Source organism: Microchirus variegatus, assembly GCF_963457635.1.
Source record: "Microchirus variegatus genome assembly, chromosome: 17".
NCBI classification, from domain to species: domain Eukaryota; kingdom Metazoa; phylum Chordata; class Actinopteri; order Pleuronectiformes; family Soleidae; genus Microchirus; species Microchirus variegatus.
Genome location: NC_139818.1, coordinates 9635754 through 9659763, shown reverse-complemented (window position 1 = coordinate 9659763; position 24010 = coordinate 9635754). Strand labels below are relative to the sequence as shown.

Here is a 24010-nt window from a genome sequence, read left to right as displayed (position 1 = left end):
CAAAAAAACAACACTTAAAATGAACAACAAAAGGAATCTTTTTTCATTTTGGAAGTCGTCTGAAATCCCATTTAATACAGATTTCCATAGATGCATGTCAGTCTGAATGCTCCTAATTGAAACTAGCTGATAAGACTACCTTGTTAATCACCTTGTCTTTTTATTCCACCTTGCTCTCTGCATGTTTAGGAAACCCCAATCAGAGTTCCCGTCCTTCCTGCAAAAAGCCATGCTCGCTGCACACCACCTGTGCTAACTGCACCAGCCCAACCATGGAGTGTATGTGGTGCGGCAGCGCCAAACGCTGTGTCGACTCCACGGCCTATGTCATCTCTTTTCCCTATGGCCAGTGTCTGGAATGGCAGACTGGAGATTGTATTGGTGAGTGTCTTCCACTGAACTTAATCAAGATTAGGCTTCACTGAAGTCTATAGTCTGGCATTAAGGTGGCCGGCACTAAGCTGCTCTGAGCAGTCAATATTCATCATGAGGAGAAAGAAGGTTTACGGAGGAAAAAGGCTTAAGGTGGAAGCTGTTTGTGTCGGAGGGAAAATGGCATTAGTTTCTCATGATTGCCTTTGGATGCAGTTTTTTTTCTTTGTAATGGCCAATTACTCTCATATATAGTCACCCCAACTGTTAGATTTCCCTGTTGACCTAGCTGCAGATGGACTCTTTACCATTAGCTGGACTTAAGTAGTTTAAAAACAGTCGTGCTTTAAAGAGCAGTTTCAGGGTTGTGTTATAAATGTTCTGTGACTCAGCGGAAGGCATTATGGGTACCTGCTCAGCACCCTCAGTCAGTTGCATGTGAATGTTTCATAGGAAGTACTTTGTATGTTTCATTGCATGAATAAATTTGTCATAAGATTAGGTTTGTCGCAATCACATCAGGCAGAATCACAGCAAAAATAGTTTATTGTTGAATCTCATCCTGTGGTCGTTAACTACAATCATTTTGGCATCATAGCTCTCAGTCCAGAGCCCTTATCATTAGATGAGCATGGACAGATGCACTCGCTTCAAACATGCCAGATGACCAGAGGCAATCTTCATGTCTAAAATGCTCTACCGTTATTGATACATTTTACTGAGTTTATTATCCAACTGCTGGAATGGAGACCTTTGGGTACATGCAGCTGCTTTGTAGAACAGCTGATCGGAGCACACTCTCGCTCTGAATTGCCCTGCTCTTTGTCAGAGTTTCCAAACAGAGCAGAGAGTCTAGTTTGTTTTATGTCTATGACTGGATTTGCATCATTTTCAAAGGTCAAAAAATTATGCCCACCTCTCAATTAAGTGACATGAAACAGTCGAGCACAAAAGTACTAGTACATAAAATAGAACTGTGGCTCTCAATGAGGTTTCAGGATCATTCTCATCAGTGTCTAATTAGGGAGAGAGAAAAGAAACACTTATCTACTTCATAAAACCGATCACTTCCTTTTATCATTTATCAATTTTAGGGTGTGCCAAAACAGCGGATTTAGCAGAATATTGTGATGTACATCTTGCCACTGTGTGTATTGATTTAGATGTTTCTGATTTAGTGCAGCAGCAAATGCTGTGATGATAGTCTTGAGACATCAACATTACCTAAATACCCAGGCCTATTAAATAGTAGGTAGCTTTACGTCTGGCCCTCCCCAAATATACAAACTTAACAGTCCGACAAGGTGAGAATCATAATTTTCTTGCTGCTGCAGTTTATAGCACTGTTGTGACTCCAGATTCCTGTCTACCCCTGGTGACCAGCTGCCTTCGACTGTCTCATTAAAGTGGAGGATGGTGGCCTGTTTATTTGATGCAGTCCACAGCTGTAACCTGTACATTTTAAAGCATGCATCATTAGGGCAGCATCACAACACAACTCTTGTGAAACTGTGAATCAGTCCTAACCCAGCCTTGCTTGAAAAGCTCACAGCTCAGAGGAGACTTTCAGACAGATGTTGCAGGGATTTCTAATAAACTTAGTTTAGAATAGTCAAGGTTCACTTCAGTCTTTAATGTGGATTAGGTGTAAACAAAATCATGAACTACTTCATATTCCTTTTCATGAGTGAGAAGCTAAACATATTAATGGTTTCCAGCAATTTGAAGAAAGAAAAATAGAATAATTAAATTGCAACTTTGCGATGTGCTATTTTGTTGCATTCTTTATTTGAAAGTAATTCATTTTCAGCCCCAAACTTTACCTGCTCTTAAGCGGTCATGAGCTAAACAGTTTGGCAAGTGCTCCCTGAGTGAGCACATTTCCTTTCCATATTGAAATACTGGCTCTGCACAATCCTCTCATATTGCTCAATTTATAGCAAATAAAATCTAGCACAGCTCACTGTTGCACATAACAGCACAAAATAGCTTTTTTTGTGTGAAAACAAACACCAATAACTTAATTTGGCCAATATATTCTTCATAAAACACAGATTACATGGCACTTTGTCATTGCTGCTTTGTTTCTTTGTTCTGTGTATATTTGCTCGAAGCAAAGGCATCAGCCTTTATAGTTTTATAGAGCAACATGTTAAAAGAAACGCTTCCACTGCAATTCTCATGACGCTTGTGTACAAACAAATAGTGAATTTGGGGTCTCAAGAGGAGAAGCTGGTGTAACAGTATTTTCTCTGCACATTGGTAAGTTGATCACAGAGCTCCTTTCATCTAGAGGTCAGTGGAGTTGTTCAGGTCGACGCTGTTGTTGCAGCGTGATGTATGAATTATACCCGCGGTTGTGTCAGACCATAAAAACATCTCTGATCACTTTAGTGAGTAACAAATTTAGGGAGCTCAAGGGTACAGTCTCGTATTCCTATGTCTGCTGCTGATGCCGGGGTAACACAGCGGCGTTTTGAGCACTCACTGGATATTTGTCATGAGGAATTTGTCCCTTTTGGCATGAAGGACAGGGAAAGGTTGTCCTATTAAATTCTGGCTATATTTTCTTCAGTTTGAGGATGAATGTGAAGGAGCAAAGTCAGACACAACAAAGTTTCAGACACCCACTCAGTCTGTGCCCCAGTGCATAGCAATGTGTAGCTCACTGCATAAATGCACTTAACATCTATGGAGCTATATGATATAATGCTCTGTAGTGTCGCAGCCTGCTCTGTTGTAATTGTTTTTTTCCGTAGAGAAGATGGTCATTTTGCAGAACTGAACGCGAGATGCTTTTAGTAGGTAGTAGGATATAGTTGATTTTCTTTGTGAAAGAACTCTTTCTCTGATTTCTGAGACAGCACAGTAGTGTGGTGTGGCACTGGAGGCTCATAGCAACAAGGTTCCTGGTTTGAATCCCCTGTTGAGTTTGTATGTCCCCCCTATGTGGGCTTTCTTCAGGTACTCCGTCTTTCTCCCTGCAGTCCTAAAAATTGGGGTTGGTTTACTGGAGGCTGTAAAGCCTCATTTATAGTGTGCGAGACACCAAGGCATGGATCACCGCGGGTAGAGTGCAACCTACAGGCAGCTTACGAAGAAACTAGACTGTGGAGAAAATGGATGTCAGTTAATCTCATATTACTGGAATACTGGAATATCTCTGCCTCCTTAATAAGGTTTAATACAAATTACTTAGAGTATAAACCAGGTTTCAATTGACTGCAAGCGTCATAGTGAGTGTTAATTGTCTGTGTATGTTGTTCCTATGATTGGCTGCTTACCTATCTTGCCTTTTGATTGGCCTAGCTCCACCTTTTGACCCTCAAAGAATTAACAGTGGAAGGAACGATGGAATAATTCCTGACATTAGTTAATAACTTAAAACAATATTTTGGCTTCTATCTCAATACATCAGACACCCAGGCACTTTGTCACTTGTGCCTTTAACACCCTCACCAGGGTCGGGAAAAAAAGAGAATCCCCTGAAGCTGCATTTAGTTCAGACAGAATTTTAAACATGCAAGGTCAGGTTGACTCTTCTCTTTTCCTCTGGGTGTTTTCTTTGGTTCCTGATTTAATCTTTTATATTGGAACTGGCCTGTTTTGCACCCACCACCAGTTCCACCGCACTGTCTCAGATTCTGCAGCTGTGCTGCTCAGGCGTTCCTCCTGACTGATAAATTATTTCAGGGAGAAGGTGAGGAAAGTTCCCATCCTCTCTTCCAGCCAGTTACAGCCTTTGAACCCCAGAAGGCGCTCCAAATTTATTTACAAAGTCCTTCATCCCACTTGTCATAAATATCTTTTACTCTGCAAAGTGACTGATAAGATTTGTTTTAAATGTGCACTGTGTTCTTGTGGATAATACACATATATTCTATTTGATTTGATTCTGTTCCAAACATTTGAGTTTTACAGATTTATTTTATTTTTTTTTCAAATGTGAGGATACGCTACCTTTTGTGTCTTACAGCACACAACAGTAAAATTCATGTCAGGTGTTTGAACTGCTGTAGGAACCAAAAAAAAAGCCTAGTAAACATGTCACCATGCTCTCTGGCAAATTATATTGTCCGCCTTTCACAGTTTGTCTGTCATAGAAAAAAGAGAATAAATTGATGCACAAAGTAATTGGAAGATAAACTGATTTTGAATGTAGTGATGAGTTTCATCCTAGAGAGTTGTTGAAAAGAGAGCAGCCTTGTGTTTCTAGTTGATGAGTGAGTTACTTTTTATGGAAATGGAAGCATAATTATCGAGCACTGCTAAATAGGGCTGGGTGATATTGCCAAAACTGTTTATCTCAATAGTGACTTTTAGTGGATATTAATAGTTATTACGATAAATGCCAGGGAATTAATATGATTCTCCTGAGTTAAGTCATAGAAATCAATTAATTGTGGTTGTAAATGTTTGTATACAGAAATATACTGCATATATTATTATAGCTGATATAGCTGAATTCAATTTAAACCAATAGCACAAATTTGTATTTCAACACATGGTTGCAGAGATACTTGATGATTTAACTGAACTATTTATCATCTTTTGATAGCCATATAAATTAAAAGGTGTGTCAAAACAGAAAAAAAGGTTTTACTCACATTGCTTTGATGAGGCTTGGCAGTACAACCTACAAGTGATATTACTGTTTAATCTGAAGCTAAAGCACTAACAACAAGTTTATCATGCTGAATTTCCATTACTGGGATATCATGAATAGGGAATGTTGTTAAAATTTCATGTGAGTGATGTGGGAATTCTGTTTGGTTCACCAACATACAGTTCAGGTGATTTATTCTGAAGTGCCACTGGGGGGACCCTGCATCTCCCCAGGCAATCCAGGACCTCAAGATTTATAAGGACCCTAAGGGATAAACATGATATTAAATTTTCATTTTGTTCCATTCCTAGCTGTATATATTCTTACAAAATCTATATAAATGCTTTAGAATGGGTAACACAGTGGTGAAGTAAGTGCACGGTGTAAGATAGCTGCCCTTGGCTGTATATGGGTAAGCGCTAATCCACACTGTTTACCCCCCACAAACCCACCCCTCCTCTCACATATGGAAAAACCACATATGAAAACGGCAACATTATCAATTTGATGGATAATATCTGTTGCCTGAAGGTGGAAAGAAGAACTAAGCATGTATAAGCAAGAATCCTGGCCAGAAAATAAATGTAAGCATGATGAGACACAGTGGGATGTGTAATAAAAAAAAAAAAAAAAGATAAAGTTTCACCCTAAACAGTCACATTGATGTCATTTGTTACATATTTCAAAGAGTTGAAATTAACTGAAAACATTTAAGTGGCCTTGGAAGCTTGTAACCTGCAGACTTGTGAGTCAGAACAAGGAAACCTGATTTTATTTATTTTATTTTGATTACTTGACTGGGGAAAAATGGGTTAAAAAAAGGCTTAATTCAGCTGTACTGACCCTGTCATGATCACCATACAATATACTTAGCATCTCCACTGCCCGTGGTTCACATTCATTTATCTGTCAAAATCCAATGCACAAACACTTGTCCTTTTGTTTTTTTCAAAGATGATGCATTTCAACGTGCTTTTGTGTTGTGGCAAGACGAGACCTCCATGCAGCTACTTATTTTCCGCAGAATGCTATGTTCCTGAGAAATGTGCCACTTATGTCCTGTCTTCAAAACAAACTTAAATGGCCTTACTTTGTACTGATTGCCCTGGTGTTGTCATGGTTTCACATCCATTAGCGCAATCGCGGTTAGATTTGTCTGACATAAACTGAAGTAAAAGCACTCAGTGTTTGTCTCCTTAAAATAGTCGTGACATTTTCTCCTCTTAAAGTGTCGGTCTGGCAGGTCACACTGAAACTTGTCAAGAAATTGGGTGTCCTACAGGTTCATCCCATAAAACTGCATTGCTCCCTCGCTGTCTTTGGTCTGAGTTTAGAGCAAGGTGCCACTTCACATGTGGCATTTAAGGCTTGTGTTGAACTTTGCTCAAATCTAAATCATTTCAGTGGCTCTGGTTTGCTGCCACCCCCCCACCCCCCCTCTCTTTCCTCAATCAATTGTCAAATGTTCAAGGCTTGTGTGTTATCCTCTTATCTGCTGTCCTGACAGCTCACGGGATAAGTGTCTCGGTGCAAAACTCCTCTGTAGATCTTTCAAAGGCAGAGAAATAACTGCAATTGTTTGTCAGGAAAAAAAGGCCAAAATCCTACGGAACAATATCCAAAGTGGCATCTTTACTATGCTATGAGCTTCATCACTGAATCTTCTCTGTTCTTTGCTGCAGTTTGTCTCAAGGTGACTTTTGAATTTATACTGGAAATAAAAGCAAGTGTGGCTGATAAAGAAAAAACAAACGGTACACAGAGTTTGACTCCAGAGCAGCAAGGACAGCAGAGCAACAGTTGTTTAAAGCAGTGTTTTTCAACCTTTTTTGAGCCAAGGTAAAAACATTTTCATTGAAAAAATCACAAGGCACACCACCAAACAAAAATGTTTAAAAAATGATGCTCTGTAGCCTATATTAACAATTTAGTCATTCTTATCGAAGTGTCTTGAATATGAATCAAATATATTAATCATCTTTTATATATCTTCTTTCAAACAAAAAGTGCACTTAACATGTCCACTTTAAAAATACAGCTTGAACATAAATGCTAGAACAATGTGGTGTTAAAGGTAGTAGAAAACTTCAATAGTATTACATGATTACGCTGCCAGTCACTACTACAGCGCAGACACTCGACAACAGCATATTATTTGCAGATAATTAATTATTTGTTTTCAAAAAATGTTTTTTAGACCAATTAGGTGAAATTGGATAATTTCCCACGGCACACCTGACGATCTCTCACGGCACACTGGTTGAAAAACACTCGTTTAAAGGGATATTTTTTTTTTTTAAGTGTAGTTGTATGAGGTATTGACACACTATCACATTGAATTTGACACTAATTGACAATAACTTGCACTAAAAACATGGCTACCAGCAAGAACAGAAGGTAAAACAGAACTCGCCTAATAAAATTCATGCCTGCATAATGCTAGGATTTCATATGGATATATTTTCAACTTAATCTCACCATTAAACAGCCTTTAATGACTGGAAAGTGGGCTTACTCTCCTGTACCAAATCCATAGATAAAATCAGTGATTTTTTACCTCGCAGGCACACAGGAGCTACTGCGCTATTGCTGCCTCGTTGGGTAAATTTGTGTCGCTTCAAGTTTTCAAACAATTAACTCACAAGATTTAAACGTTTAAACCAGGGGCAGTGACAGTGTCATGTGTAAAATCACATATTTTCTCATGTACAAAATGTATTGTTTTGAGGAGTAAGTGGTTTACAAAGTTTACGTTTCCAGCTGGAAAACGCTATCTAACTGTTCCCAGTGCGCCCTGACAGTGATGCTCTGCACTGTGCTCGGTGAAGGCAGTGTTGATAATTTGTCAATACCTCATACAACCACACTTCTGGAAAAGTCTGAAATATACCTTTAAAACAAACACAAAATTATAATAAAATCTAACATGAGCATCTTCTTTCCTTTAGCTCAGAACTGTTCCGGCCTACAGACGTGTTCCCAGTGCTTGGAGCAGCCGGAGTGCGGTTGGTGCGGAGATCCCAGCAGCACCGGGAAGGGTCTGTGCGTGGAGGGTTCGTACCGAGGGCCCATGAAGAAAATACCTAAGCAGGGCCAACCGGTTCAGTCCCAGGACATGAGCCTGGAGCCAGGCATGTGTCCCAAAGACAAAGGCTATGAGTGGGCCTTCATTCAATGCCCTGGTAAGCGATCCACCATGTGTCTGTCTCACTGAAACTCCATGTCAGGAACATGCGTGTGAGAAGTTATTACTTATCGACTGTTGCATCTTATGTTTGAAAAGATGCTCTTATCAAGGATTCCTGTTACTGTTCCCCAATGCAACTAATCCCTCCCTGCTGACTTAATGCAACCTTATGCTACTCAATGCTTTCATTAAGCTCAGTCTATACAACCACGTCATGTAAGATGATAAACACTCGCCGCTGGTTGTAATTTGAGAATGTGCGGTGTGTGCGGTGGTTTCGTGCTATCAATAATGTGTAAAAACCTTAAAATATTTCACCTTGTGAGATTTATATAATTAAGTGTATATATTTTAATCTTATAATATGTTCATCTTTTATTCTGTAGCCCTGAAGCTAAGCACCACAGTTTTTTTCTCTTCTTTTATCATTCCCTATTCCCTCTCAAATACTTTTGTGTTTACTAGTGGGTGTTTTTCTTTCTGCCATGTCAATGCAGAGCTTCACGGGCAATAAATTGTCCAAGCAGCAGGAAGGCAGTGACCAAGTAGGAGTGTATTTTCACACCACTGAATTATAGTTATTGTCATGCAAGCTTCAGTGGCAGAGACGTGGCATTATATCCAATGTCAAAGGTAGAATGAATTATAACAACCTATAAATGGTGAGCGCTACGCAGGAAACTGCAGCTGGAAACAACAGCATGAACAAGGTTAGCTTATGTATCAGACTTTTTATTATTATTACTATTATGTGTAATTTGTTATTGTAATGGGACAAAATGTGCTGAGGGTCCATTCACAGCAAATGGATGTCAATTCAAATAATTTAATTTAATAATTAAAAGGCAGGTCAGATAAAATAAAAATATGCAATTTGCCATGGCTGACACATTGTGAATTGTGTTGGGTTATTGTCGAACTGTAGCTTTATGTCCACCTGGAGAAAAGATGTGTGGAACTCGCGGAGCAGAATAAGCAGTAAGCTAGTTCTTTCCAGTAGCAGTTTGTATATCACCTGATGTTGAAACTAAGGCTTGGTGATGTAGGACACTGAGGCTCTGACTTGGCTCTATGTCTGCCTTTTAAATAAATAAGATTATCTCCCACCTTCTTTAACAAAAGGCGATCGACCTTACTGCTTTGTAAATACTGATGCACCTCGGAGCTTTTTAGATTGTTTACAGCTTCACCTCCTGTAGCGACGGGAGTTAATAAGGCAGCTAAATATGCTAGTGTACATTAAGTGAGGTCACCTCTTCAGGTCATCCTCCCATCCCAAAGGTACACAGTAAATCTTACAGTGTTAGAGTAACATTAATACAGTAAATACATTTTTTATTATTATTTGAGAAATACAGATACAGACTTATTGACCTAATGTGATTATTTACACAGTAAGCTGTCTAACACTGATTTTGATCATCACAAACACAGAATTGCTCTCATTTTATGAAAGGAATTGGAAGAGAAAACGTGAGCGTGCCGTCAATTCCAGGCGGAGATTGGCATTTATCTATAAGGACATAAGTCCGGGAAAAGTCAAAGTTTGTACACGTTTTTAGACTTTTAATGTTTTTTTTTTGTTTTTGTTTTTTTATCAAAACCATGGACTGAATAACAACTGAACTGTCCAATTAAAAAATTCAATTCAAGTACATTTTTTTTTTAACTTCCCTTTAACGTGAACTTAATAAATGATAACAATAAAATAAGTTGAACTGTGAAGGATTTTGATTTCCAGATCAGATAAATTCCTCTTTTTGCCAGGATTATTTCTCTCTGTCGTAAAATCCAGCAAGGAGTCATCAGAACTTTTTTTATACAGGGACATAAAATTTGAATGATGACAGTTTCAGCTGCCACATTTATAAATGTCAAATTATTCTCATGCTCAGATTGGGGAGATAAGAACATTTCATGAATCACATGCAAAGCTTGTTGCATATTTCCTGTGCCCAGATTTGTGCTGGTTTCTGTAACAATTTGTCCGATGAGGGACAATTAGTTTTTGGTTTATAGGATTTGCGGACAAATTAATTGTTTGACTGTATGCATCAGAAAATCAACCATCTTGACCCAAGTTACTGAAATAACAGCCAGTCACTTGAAAGTCTACTTTGTGTAAGTCTGTATGAAATTTAACATCAATTAACTTCCTGAATGTCTGTATTTGAGAAGCAGCTACAGCAGTACAGCAGAGTTTTGACCCCGCAGTTGTTTTCCTCCGCAGCATGCCAGTGCAATGGCCACAGCACGTGTGTGAACGGCAGCGTGTGCGAACAGTGCCGCAACCTCACCACCGGTCCGCACTGCCAGAGCTGCATGCCCGGTTACCATGGAGACCCGACCAATGGCGGCAAATGCCAGGGTGAGTGTTGCGCCAGTGAAAATGAATTATTCTGTGTTTTTACGACTTCATGGATTTGTCTGTCGGTGCTTTTGTGAAGCAGACACGTGTTTGAACCACCAAATCATCAATCTACATTTTATTCCAATTAAAACAACACGGTAATACAATTGCTATATTTGGAAATGATAATTAAGCTTTTAGAAGAAAATCGTCTACTTACTGAATTTCTAATCAGCATGTTGCATGCTTAACCTTCAGTATTACAGTATCTTAACCAAAAGAGGGCACTGTTGTGTATTAATTAGTTCAGATGGTGACAGTCACAACATACATGCAAGCTAAAATAACGATCTTGTATAAACTGGTTCAGTTTTTGGTTCTGCCAGTCAACAGCATGTCAAATCTTAACATTATATGTGTTTCTATGACACTGCAAGGAGTGCAGAGTAGATGTGGTGCTTTGTGGGAATCTGCAAGTGAAGCTGAAGGTCAAATACTCCACCAGTAGTTTTGCTCAATCAGACGCAAACTAAACATACAGATATACTGAGATGCTATTTTTATTTTCTGGGTTGAAACTCTCTTGTGTAAATGCAACACAATGTATATACAGTCCTATTTTCAAAGCAAATGGCATTGACATTAAAACAGTTAAACATTTACAACATGTTTATTGGATCACTGTTTTCCATTGAACTAAAGACAGGTGATGACAGTTTCATTGTTGAGGGTGGGATTTAGGCATATTTGTCTCGTATAAGGCATGAATAGCATTCCTGAGCAATTACCTGCACTCCATTGTTTGAATTAGCAGACATGGGAGACGGACGGTGACACACACACTCACACATTCACATCTGAGAGCTTTACGGTCTCATATACCACCATAATCTATGGATTATGGCCACAGCCTGTAAAATGAAACTACCCAGGTGAGGTTCTGTGTCTAGAATATTCTAATGCTTTCAGGGCCTGGGGATGTAGACTCAAAATCATAATATGGCGTCAAAGAAATATCCATACTTTCAGTTAAAAGCAAACAGTTCATTTTATGACCCATTTTAGTTTAAACATTTATCAAGCTTTACTATTTGGAGCGACGTACACACACTTAATTTCTATTCATTTCCATCAATCTTGACAAAGTACCATGACAGCCAGTTAAAAGGAGTCCTGTCACCTGAAATATTCATATTTACCGTCTCCGGGAACTGAACTGAAAGCATCTAAATTGTCGGCTCACATATTTTTCTCCATCATGTCTCGGATGTCTGCAGTTCAGCCTGTCATTTGGGAAAATGTGTTTGTTTACCGTCTTGCACAGATCAATATCAATTTAATCTGTTGTTCGGTACAGCAGAAGAGATGTTGGTAGCCTAGCTTAGCACAAACAATGCACGCAAAAGGTAACTGCTAGCCTATAGGCTTAAAAAAGGTAAACAAAAAAAACAAGAACTGTTAAAGCAGAGATTGTTGGAAATGTTTGTTTTGGTGCCCTCAGGACATCCTGAAACTCAAGGGCTGAAATTGTGGTTAGATTGTGTGATTGTACACAGGGACATAGAATCCTAGCTTCTATTCTATCCACATGCTGTATTTAGCTATGTGTTACACTGATCAGTTTGTCCCTCTGTTCTCTCTTTACCATGCTCCATTTCAATTCCCCCATCTTCTTCTCCATCTGTGTTTCTCTGCCTCTTCCAGCGTGCAAGTGTAATGGTCATGCAAGTGTGTGCCAGGTGTTAACTGGCAAGTGCTTCTGCACCACCAAGGGGATCAAAGGAGACCAGTGCCAGCTGTGAGTACTTCAAACACACAACACACGTACATACTATACACCGTGAGAAAACAGCAAAGCCCTGTAGTGTTTCCGATGGTCGTCACTCAGTGTTCTGAAATTTTAGACTGGCTCTCACAGAAGATTCTTCTGAGAGATCCACTTTAGAGGTGCAATGTGTTACATGTAGGAGGGGTTATTGGCAGAAATTAAAATTACCCATAAGTATGCTGCGTCGTTGCATCGACAAGATGGCTGCCGAGTGGCTACTGGCTCGACTTGGCTACAGCAGTACACTCACGTACAGAAAGTGTAGAGGCTTTAACTGAAAACGTACTCATTCATTTTTAACTGCGTTACACGTTGCCAAAATGCGTTTTGCATCCATTGCTTCGCCTCACGTGACTTTCACGGAGTGCGGTGCAGCAGCCTAAGCACCAGCCAATCGAGACATTCTATCAATCAAAACAGTCTGCCATACAGACAGAGCTCTTGAACAAGGGCACTCTTCCCATTTCCTGACATGTTTGTCAGACACAATGTACACAACAGCGGCGGCCACCACATACACGTCAGCCGTGTGTACCATCAAGCATTAAAGTATATATATGTGTGTATATATGTATATATGTATGTATATGTGTATATGTATATATATGTATATATGTATATGTGTGTATATGTGTATATGTATATATATGTGTGTATATATATATATATATATATATATATATATGTGTGTGTATATGTATATATGACAATATTTATAGACATTGTCATTGTTTCTAACACATGTAAATATCCTTAATTTGCCTTAGGACAACGGATGAAAATTAGCTATTGTGCTAACTCCGGCATTGAGACATTGTTGCTCTATGCTGACATGTTGATGAATATGCATTGTCCTAATTCAAATATTAAATAAATTTAACATCAAAATAAATAATCTATCTATTATCTGAAATGATAGGAAATAACTGTATTTTAAGCATATAATACAGATGAGCCCAGAGAACCTACCTGTGTACATCTCATATATCGGGATATAGCCTGAAAATATCAAGATTTTATTGAGGCATTCGTTATAATCCATATCACCTGGTCTTATTTGCTGTAGCCACTTCAGAATCCCTGCTTCCTCTTTCTAAAAGTTATGATCTGCTACAGAGAGGTCAAATGAGAGATGCACTTTCACTTTGTCAACTGAAATGCTCTGAGCTGAGGTAATGTCAATCACAAGCCAGTCTCTGGGCTGCCTGTCACCACCTCGGTAATCACTTGGGATGGAATCCTGATGAAACGCTCGGGGCTATTTTAAGGGAGGTCTATTTTGACAAGTTAGACGTACACACACCTATACTGTATGTCTATATCTATATGTGTGGGAAGGTGTTATTTGTTGGTCATAATGTTTTGCAAAAAATGTGTATTGGTTCAGTGAGCTGTTGATCTACATGACTATGTATTTGAGCCGCTGTTGTTCACTCGCTGGTGGTCAATACAGATTTGTGAAAGCTGGAGTAGAACAGCCTAGTCCTTTGCTTGTGATTTAACATATTTATGAAAATTACTTGGCAGTGAAACAAAATACAAGACAGCAGAATCCCTGATATTAATTATTAATATCCTAAATATTATGGTAATGTTGTGTAGTTCTTTTGGCCTCACAGTCGCATAGAAATTATTTGATATTGGATTGCTGTTATAATGAAGTTAGACCCTTACATAGTATGTATATATACATGAAGTGGTCTGATTTTGAATCATAACAAAGGTCTGACTTTTAGTGACCCCCTTTTTTAATCATATAGTGGGATTCATGCAATGTGAACTGGCCGTTTATACATAAAACAGAGCAGCCGACATATACATTAGCAAATCAAAGTCTCAAAATGGCTTCATAAGTGATTCATGATTTTCAGTGTTGGTATGAGTGCGGATGGAGTGGGAGCGACTTTGTTCATTCTCTTTGATGTTGATCTCCAACGTTAAACTCCACTTCACTCCAGGAGGAAATCCACTGATGATTTGGGTGACTTCAGTGAAATAAGACAATATCTATTCAACTGTCTCCTTTTCCAGTTTGGAAGCAGAAGGGATACTGGTGTTTTTAATCTAACCTAATGTGAAGAGAGGTCATGAGTTCATACACTTTTTTGTAACATGTATCACACTATTTAATGGTCCCATATTATGCAAAAATGTTAATACTTACATTTGGGACTCTGGAGGTCATATCAGTCGCCAAAGTGTGAAAAAAGATGACTCAATCATGTTTTTGTGGTCCTCCTCAGTCTAAGTACAGGAGATGAAACACACAATGTTGACTTCCACACTTATTGGGACGTCACAGGTCGCTAAATTCACAGGTTAAACGTCACAGGTCGCTAAATTCCTGGAATTGTCTCGCGGAGCTCCGCTTTGTGTGAGTGAGTGCTGGCGATGGCAACGGCATCCGAAAACCGGAAGTCCACAAAGTCAGCGAAAAGTTCTATTCTTGGCTCCACAGTGCAGCACAGAGTCCTACACAAACTTCCAGCAACAAGCTTCTAGGATTTATCTGTCCAGTGGATACATGTTATATATGCTCTAGCAGGCAATGTGCCTGCTAGAGCCTGTAAATGATCACTTTCCAAATGCTAACTGCTGTTAGCTCCCAGTAGCCTCTGTGGCTGATGTCATTTCCTGTCCTTTAAGTTTAGTTGTACAGCCCCTAACAGTGGTCATGACATCCTGTCTAAGAGTGTTCTTTGCCTTTGTTTGCGATTGCATTATCACCACTCACGGTAAATGAGTATAGAATGAAAATGAATATAATCTACATGGCTGGGAGCCAATCCCTGCTGACGTAGTGTGAAAGACAGGTACATCCTGTTGTAGACTTGAGCAGGTGTAGATTTAATAAGGCAAGCCTTTTGTTTAGTAGCCAAATTCTGTTTTTCCTTGTATCCCTGCAGGCAGCCATGTTTTCATTTCATTTCATTGAGCAGGGCAGGGGCACCGTGGGGCTTGAAAGAAATATCATATTGTCTGACAGATATTGGCACACATCAGTACATCATGCAAGGACACTCGTTAAGAAAAAAAAACTGAACTGTCCCTTAAAATATTGCTTAGTTCATTGACATCACAACCTCAACAGCCTCTTGAACAATGTGCCAGAAATTTTCCGAGCAAGAGAGCTATGAGTATGACGAGAGAGGGGAAGTGACCTCTTCAAAAGCCCCTCTGTGCTTCCTGTTGACTTTGACAATAAATAAACGACACTTGATGCAGACGACAAAACGTCACATTAATTTTCTGCTGCCAGATGGAACGCAACACGGTGCAAACACGGCGCAACATCCGTACAGCAGGTGGCTAACAGTTGGTTCGAACGACTCATTTTCCACCCTACAAAATCAGAGTGGGGTATCTGAGTGGGCCAAGCACCTGCAGGCCAATCATCAGCTGCTATTTAGAAGGAGCATGTGCCTGAGCAGCTCTGGAGCCAGCTTTCTCATAGTTCCTTCAACCCGTTATTGTTTATCAGCTTAAAATTTAGCCAGAAGTGTAACCCACCAGAATATGTTGTTAATTCAATCCCATTTACAGAGCTTAATTAGATTAGTGTCGTCATTATCAACGAGCATTATTTTAGTGAGATCTTTAATCTCAACATAAAGATTCATTCTCACATTCACGTTAGGCTAATCAAGTAACCACTTTCTCCCCCATGTGTAATGTAATTAGTGTGTCTACCTACTGACGAAAGGAGTGTGTGGTGTTTTCTTTTTGCAATGCAATTTCTGGTATCTCATTACATTTAATCAATGTCTCGCTCCCCCCCATCCCACCTCCCACTAACCCCTGTCAGCCACTCACTTGCACCCTCCCCAGCAATAACCCTTTAAACAAAGACCTCTGCACAAGGATACACTGTCTTCTCAACCCTGCACACCAAAGTACACACACACACTCACACACACACACACGTGGCTTTTACACAAGCATGCACCACAGCCGCCGATGCCATTAGGACTGCCGAATAATAGCGGCGGTAATGAAGTTGAAGGGTGCATCAGTGCAGAATAGAATTGTTTTTGAAAAACAATTGATGAGGTCCATGCTGTGTTGCAGTGATGAGTCAAATGAGCAGTAAGGGGAGTATTTCCTACTATAGTGCTCATTTGGATACATACATTATTCAGGACTCTTCTCGTGCTGAAGGTAGCAGGGGTTGGCTCCTACAGTGTGTGTGTGTGTATGTGTGTGCGCGTGCCTGCTACTACCCTTTGTACATGGGAAGGACACTGCCTAGGTTCCTAGCAAACTCCCCCTACCCCTGTGTGTGTGTATTTGGCTTGTTAAATCACAGAGAGTGCTCCAGCACAGACAAAGGTTCAAGTTGAGTGTAGATGAAATTAAGATACAGTGCAGGGGTATCGCCTGGAGTCCACACGTGTGCACACACATGCAAGTCGGTGTAGATTAAATTAAGATAGAGTGTGGAAGTTGCATTATCCACTTTATGATGAGTGTGTAGGTAAGTGTGTGTGTGTTTTGCCTGCTGTAAATGTCAGGCAGCGCAAACAATCCAGGGGTGATATTCTGCAGTATCCCCTTCTCCACCAAAGTTAAGTTATATGGGTAAACCAACAAAATGGTGATAAGACGTCTTTTACATTGCCAGTGGAGAAGTTTGCCTTTCTTTTGTTTCTTTCAGTGAATCATGATTGATGTCACAATCCATAAACAACCAAATAGAAGAAAACAAAGCACCACGGAGGGCACTTACGATGTCACAATGGATACATGTTTGTGTTTTCAACTCGGGGGCCCTCTTTGAAAGTGCTCGCACAGATTGCTGCTTAAACGGTGCTTGTAATTATATCAGCCACAACAAGGTGCAGACTCTACGGCTGCACTGCCAAAATAAAGAAGAAGAAGGACAAAAAGCCCATGATGGCACAGGTCCTCCATCTTTTGTTACATGGTAACAGAAGCTTTTAATCTTAACAGTTTAATCTTAACATGGAGAGTTTAGAATGAGCCTCTTTCCAGGCTCATCTTCCTGCACTTCATCATTCACTACACTAACAGGTGTGGTAGCATCAGTGTCCTTCCTCACATTAGTTGATCGTTTAAACCAAGGCTGAACTGCAACTAAAAATCATTTTCATTATCGATTAATGTCCTCTAATGTATTGTTTTTGTCCACAACCAAAGATATTCTGTTATGTTGACAATGACATTAAAGAATCTGAAACACTCCAACCAAATCATTTTATATGTTTATATATATATTATTTTTGGTCACTGAATTTCTGCAGCACGGCAGAATTTCTTCATGATGCCGTTTTGAGGCACATTTTATCTTTTTGAAATAATTTCAGTGTCTTGTAATTCACTTGGACATATTGCAATTTTAATTTAGCAGGTAACTGTGCAGCCTTACATGCCATTTGTATCGATCTATTATGAATTATTACAATATTAATTTAGTAATTTACTTTTTTTCCAGCTTTTGATGTGTAAGATGTTTGTTTCCATATTACCTTCAGCAGTGATACCATCTGTCTCATGAATCCAATTTTAGAGGCTGAATCACCCCCACACACCCCACCGCCATCCCCACTCACTGTAACATCACTTACAGCCACCTCCTCCTCAGTGGCATTCTATCTGTCTGTGGCTCCGTGTCCTCTCTGACTCCTCGTCACAGCCTCTGTGATATTCTGACTCAAACATGTTGAATTAGTCCGCAGTGTGAGAAAACTAAATCATGTCACATAATAAATATCGAGTGTTTGAATTGCAGCCCAATCTTTCAACACTTTCTTGCAGTCCTGGTTCAAGTGCTTTTCACAATGTTTTGTCAGACTGAGGAGAGCAGTGCAACGACAAACTTACTCAGAGGAAAGTGTAAACAAATTAAATGCATTTATGCAGAAAGATGGATTTTGTTTTCTTGTGAACACTGCAATATGTTCTCTGACATAACACTCCTGTCAGTTTGTCATTGGATCACTCAGGAAGTTTGTTAATCCCGGGTCAGAGGAGGTCATAGATTCTCTAACTAACCTCTCCCCAATCTGCATGTCTTGGAGGAAGCCACACATCGTTTATTATAAAAAGGGATGTTGTCTTCTCGTTTCCTCTTGAAGCAGGATGTCTATATCATCGATATCACTACTTCCAGGTCTTCTTCAGTATAAAATGATGTCAACTTTGTAAATGAGAGGAAAATAGATGATTAAGTACAGCACATATTAGTGGGCACCAATGTGATTGACAGCTGGTATCATCCAATCAGAGCCTGGTTGCAGGTGATGTCTGTGAACTTCCTATTGCAAAAATTCAAAGTGGTGGCGGCCAAATTGTAAAATCTCCAGGTTTCAAAAATGTTGATTTGTAGACCTCTGTGACAGACAAATGACTTAAACGTGTCTTTTCAAATAAAACCAATCTACACTCAACAAAAATATAAACGCACAAAGAAAAACTTGTAGTTATTGTTATGGGACAAAACAGAGTAACTATCCAAAAATAACAGTACAACTTTATCAATAAAGTGGCTTTAATTTGCGAGCATTAGGATCAATTTCAAAACAAAAGTCCTGGATAGGTGACATGTCTGGTGAATACGGCGTCATTCAGTTGTGTTGCCACAGCTGTAACGCTCAACCCAGCACTCTGCATGCCAATGGCACGCTCCCTCATGATTTGTGACATCTGTGGCATACTGACAAGTCCACATTTTGGTGTGCCCTTTTATTGACCAGACCATAAGGAGTGTCTGTACTGGTGATGCATATTGACCACCACTCTACCATGCTCCATGTCTCTCGTGAGTTGAAATACTCAATCTGAGATTGTTGTCAATAGGAGTGGCCAAGTGACACTGGACTACTGGGTTTGACATTCCATAAACAAATTCAAGAATCTAAGCAAATGTCCTTACATTCTATTTTTGTTCACCATTTCAAGTTTGTGCGTTTATATTTTTGTTGAGTATACATCCAGGAGATAATTTTAACTCCAAGAGTAATTCTCAATTACCTTCAAAGTCACATCTAGGTTCACTGGACATTGGGCCTTGCATGTATTAGTTTCAAAGAGTATTACAACCATGAAATAAAAATGGTTAAAAGCAAACAAATCTATTCGAGTATAGTGTTGATGGTGTTGATAAGTGATTCTTACTCTTGAAAATCATGTGCTCAGATGGAGAACAGCGCGGTTGTGATGGTCAGGGTTTTAAGACTAGAGTGCTTGTCACCTAACAGTGTATTGGAGGCACTTGCAGCTTTATAAGTGTCCAGTTTTCACACCGTGTCTGCCCCTGGGGTAGGAGCCTCATTAACTGTGTGAGTCAGAGACGGATCCATTGTCCCTGGACTTGAAGTCATTTCGCACTTGCAACAGACACAAATCTTGAGCTAATCGCACTGTAATCAGTCACTTGATTTCTGAATGTCGCCCTTTATTCACTGAAACTGTTTCCCATCAGTGGATTGTTTAAATTGTCTCCTCCAGCATGGTAAACAACCTAGTTAGACTGTAGCATACTATATATATATATATATATATATATATATATATATATATATATATATATATATATATATATATATATATATATATATATATATATATATACACATGGGGTCTAGTATTTCCACTGGGTCCTTAAAGGCAACAAAACAAAACGTTGTTCCTCTCTCTGTTATATACTTACATAGTTAATCTGGTTTCCTGACATCTTGAGAGGCAAGTTTTATCCTTCATTAGCCCAGTGGATACTAACTCCCACCATAGGGTTACCTCCAAAAATATGGGTGTGCTCTGGAGACTCAAAAGTAATAATTTTCCAATCAAAAGCAAACAAATTACGTGCTGCAAGCATTGTGAACCACCTTGAAGACTAATTATTTAACCTGAATCTGAAATGTTAAGTTAATAAACAAACCAACAAGATGTTAAATCTGCTTTGAGCTGTTGTGAACGTTGCTCGCTACTACACCCACTGCCTGTAAACCACTGCGCCTTTTCACGTCATATGATCAGGTGTGAGGTAAACTACCACCACTCTGTGTTGCTTTGATAAACAAAACTTAAAAAAAAAAATTCCAATTAACTTAGAAACCATCAGATTATGGTTCCTTTGTCAGAAGTCAGAGACTCGAGGAGGAGCCAACAGCAGGAGCTAATGCCCTGGCACTTGGCATACACTGCTCCTGATAAGGTTTCTTGCTCTCAGTCTGGTTGCACTCGTCTTCATCTTGGTCTCTCCTCTCTGTTTTCTTCTCTGCAGATGTGACTCAGAAAACCGTTACCTTGGCAATCCACTCAGAGGAACCTGTTACTGTGAGTAATTCTTCTCCACTGTACTGCTAACACACACACACACACACACACACACACACACACACACACACACACACACACACACACACACACACACACACCCACACACAGCCGTACACACACACACACACACACACACACACACATACATACCCCTTGATTATTCTAGGCCATTCTCTCTCCTCCCCACTTTTCTTTCTCCCACTCCTCTTCCCCACTTCCAGTCTTCCACTCAGAGCAGATGGAGCATTTTAGCACTTTGGCACCAGGGGCGCTTGTTCGGTGACAGAATGACTTGTCGTGAAAATGTCAAGTGCATCAGAAGGAGTGAGTGACTGAAGTAATCAAGGGGACAAGGGGTAAAAAAAAAAAAAGAGTCCCCCACTTACTTTTCGCTCTCTAAAATCACCCACCTATTTGTTAATTCCTTCAAGTAGTTGACTCAATTAGGAGTTTGCCTTGTTAGGTAAACACTAACGTCCATCATGGTGAGGTGACGCAAAGAGCTGTGCTCTGAAATAAACCCTAACAACTACTGTTGTCTTGAGTGCCGAGTTGCTGCACATTTGTGCCCGCGAATGGTGTTCACGCTGGCGTTTGCGCTCCACATGTTTTTTTCGAATGTGACGTCCTACACAGTCCTTTCACCATTCTGTTTCGAACATCAGAGCCTCGGCTGAAGTTTTTTCGCTCTTAAAATGCCACAGCCTGATACAAGGCGCAGTGAGAGAGGGAGAAAGACAAGAAAGTAAAAGCCCCGGAGCTGGTTTTAACCTCTGCACGCTGCTGGGACCTCTTCTTGTGCATCGTAAATCCACTTTCTGAAAGGCCGCTGACCACAGATTAACATGCCGCACTCATTGTGACATTATCAAGCCTCTTGACCGTGTGAATTCTTCAAGTTGTCACTGTAGCTCATGGTATTGAGCTCTCTTCTGTTATCTCCCAATAAATATGAACAGAATAATACAGAATGGATCCTCTAAAAACACAATCTGTTTTTTACATACAGTAGATACTACCGATGTTTGTATGTCATTTTAAACAAGAAGGAAATCAACTGGTCACAGTTTGATATCAGTTAATAACAAAATACTCCATTAATCACAGTTTTTTAGGCTTGCTGTCGAGGTCAGGTATTCCTTCATGTGGTCTGCTTGATGAGAAAATTGCACACCCTGATTACAGTCACTGGATTTGATCACTGATATTTTCATTTCACTTGTCTCTGCCAGTCAGACCATTGCCTTGAAGTATGTTTTGATTGCACACAGCATCCTGCCAATAATAGTGGCTCGAGCAGTGAACAGCTCGGATTGTTTGTTTTCTTCTCCAAAGTTACCTCAACTTGTGATATAAGATATATTCATTATGCCATGACACCTTTCTCTCTCCTGCCTGATCTCCTTCACAGACAATCTCCTGATAGACTACCAGTTCACCTTCAGTCTCATCCAAGAAGATGACAATCACTACACTGCCATCAACTTCATGGCCTCACCTGAGCAGGTAAGCAAAACGTCAACTGTTAATTGTAAAAAGTTAAGATGTTAAACATTCAATAATTGTAGAGGAATTTTGGTTTAGGGTGCATACAAGTATATACAGTACATACAGACATACACTGACAAACGTCCACAATGGCAATCTTTGTTTTTGCTGAGTTTGTACATTTTTGGTTCACAGTAAAAATATAACCACGTATTTTAAATAGTGCTGTCAAACGTTAACGCGTCAACGTTAACGCACAACGCGTTTCCATGACGACTGACCGGAAAAAGATGCGCGTGAAGTCATTTTTATGTGACTCAGGATTGTTAAAATGAGTCTGTAAAGTAACGCTAAACTTTAAAAACAGAGGCACACATACGCAGTACACGGGTACGCTGGTTACTTGTAGCGCTGCTCTTTTCATTTAATAAACAGACCGCTCCAGTTCGACTGTAGGCGCGCTAATGGCGCTAAAAGGAGCTAATGCAGCTAACGGAGCTAACTGGTAAACGGTGCCTGAACCTATTGCACAGCACTAATTTTAAATGTTATTTATTCATTCATTATTTACAGTATAGAAATTCAGAGATGTTGACATAATTTTATCCAGTTAAATTCTGTACGTCATTTACAGTCAGAGCTTTTTTTTTTAACAATAAAAGTCACATTATAAAATCAGCTGTTCTTTATATATTAAAATACTATTACAATACAAAATGTCATATTCCATGTAATTTATATCAGATTCATGAAGAAGAAGACATGACAGAACATTTATGAGTTTCAAACCCTCCTCTCTTCCTCCTCTATCATTTAATGTCCATTATGATGACACTTTTGCACAATAATTGTGTATTTCACTACACTAATATGTTTTATGTTCCTCTTCTCAAGGCAAACAAGAACTTGGACATGTCCATTAACGCATCCAACAACTTCAACCTCAATATCACCTGGTCGGTGGGATCAACAGGTACCAGAATTGACATTTCACCTTTCAGAGGAGACACTGTGCCCAGCGTGGCTGCTAATCTTATTCATATATTGATTCCAGTAACAGTGAAGCCGGTTTTTGTTTTTCGATCAAAGAAGTTGATGAAAATCTTCCAAGTCTACACAGGCTACTGTATGTCTGTGTTTTAAATTCACTCATTAGACTGTGAAAATACACGTCCCGAGTGCAAACACCACAACTCTAATTACGCAACAAGCAAAATGTTTATTTTGTGCCTAACAAATGGCTTCGATCAAAAAACCCTATTTGGGATTCAAAATAGAAGTCATCGGGTTTATAAAATTGAGGCTATTTCCTCCAGAGTGAAGTCACTGCTGTTGCTGTTACAGCAAAATGCCTTTAATATTTTTAAGCCATGGAAAGTCACTAAGCCAATTTTTTATGAATCTCAGGGACCCAAAGCTGTTCGACATTATTTTCTACTCCCGCATAAAATGATGTGCAAGAAATTCAATCCCGACATAATGAGCCACACAAGGTGATTTGTACAAACCAGTTAGATGGAGACTATTTAGTTGTACTGTCTGTGCTTACTGTCCTCTCTGTGCCAGATTTGCACTTTTAATCACCACCTTCTAAAAACATTAACCAAAATAATGAAATTCGTCATTCGTTTCAGCTTTTTGTTTTGTCTTCTTTCTTTGATTGAAATTATAATTTAGTTAGTAGGTAAAACAGATTAGACTCTATTCATTAGAGGAATAAAACCTGCCTGTCTTGGTAGTGAGTGCTGTGTCACTGTTGAGTGGATATTATAGGTCTCCTGACGAAAGACACCCAAGGACACTGCAGTGGTCCACTGCCACTGTTTACCACACGCCCTCCCTTCCTCTTAAGTTATCTGCTACTTTCTCAGTCACCAC

General features: G+C 39.5%; 1 protein-coding gene across 1 annotated transcript in view; it reads left to right on the top strand.

Moving 5' to 3' along the window:
- Positions 1 to 24010, top strand: part of atrnl1b (attractin-like 1b) — a gene marked incomplete at its 5' end in the record, with an annotated part of 77491 nt that overhangs the window by 22939 nt on the left and 30542 nt on the right. The window contains 7 exons of the mRNA XM_083904156.1: positions 190 to 381; positions 7927 to 8160; positions 10396 to 10533; positions 12220 to 12313; positions 20589 to 20641; positions 22056 to 22150; positions 23027 to 23105. Of these exons, the coding sequence (XP_083760282.1) occupies positions 190 to 381; positions 7927 to 8160; positions 10396 to 10533; positions 12220 to 12313; positions 20589 to 20641; positions 22056 to 22150; positions 23027 to 23105 (885 nt within the window). The remainder of the gene's footprint in view (positions 1 to 189; positions 382 to 7926; positions 8161 to 10395; positions 10534 to 12219; positions 12314 to 20588; positions 20642 to 22055; positions 22151 to 23026; positions 23106 to 24010) is intronic.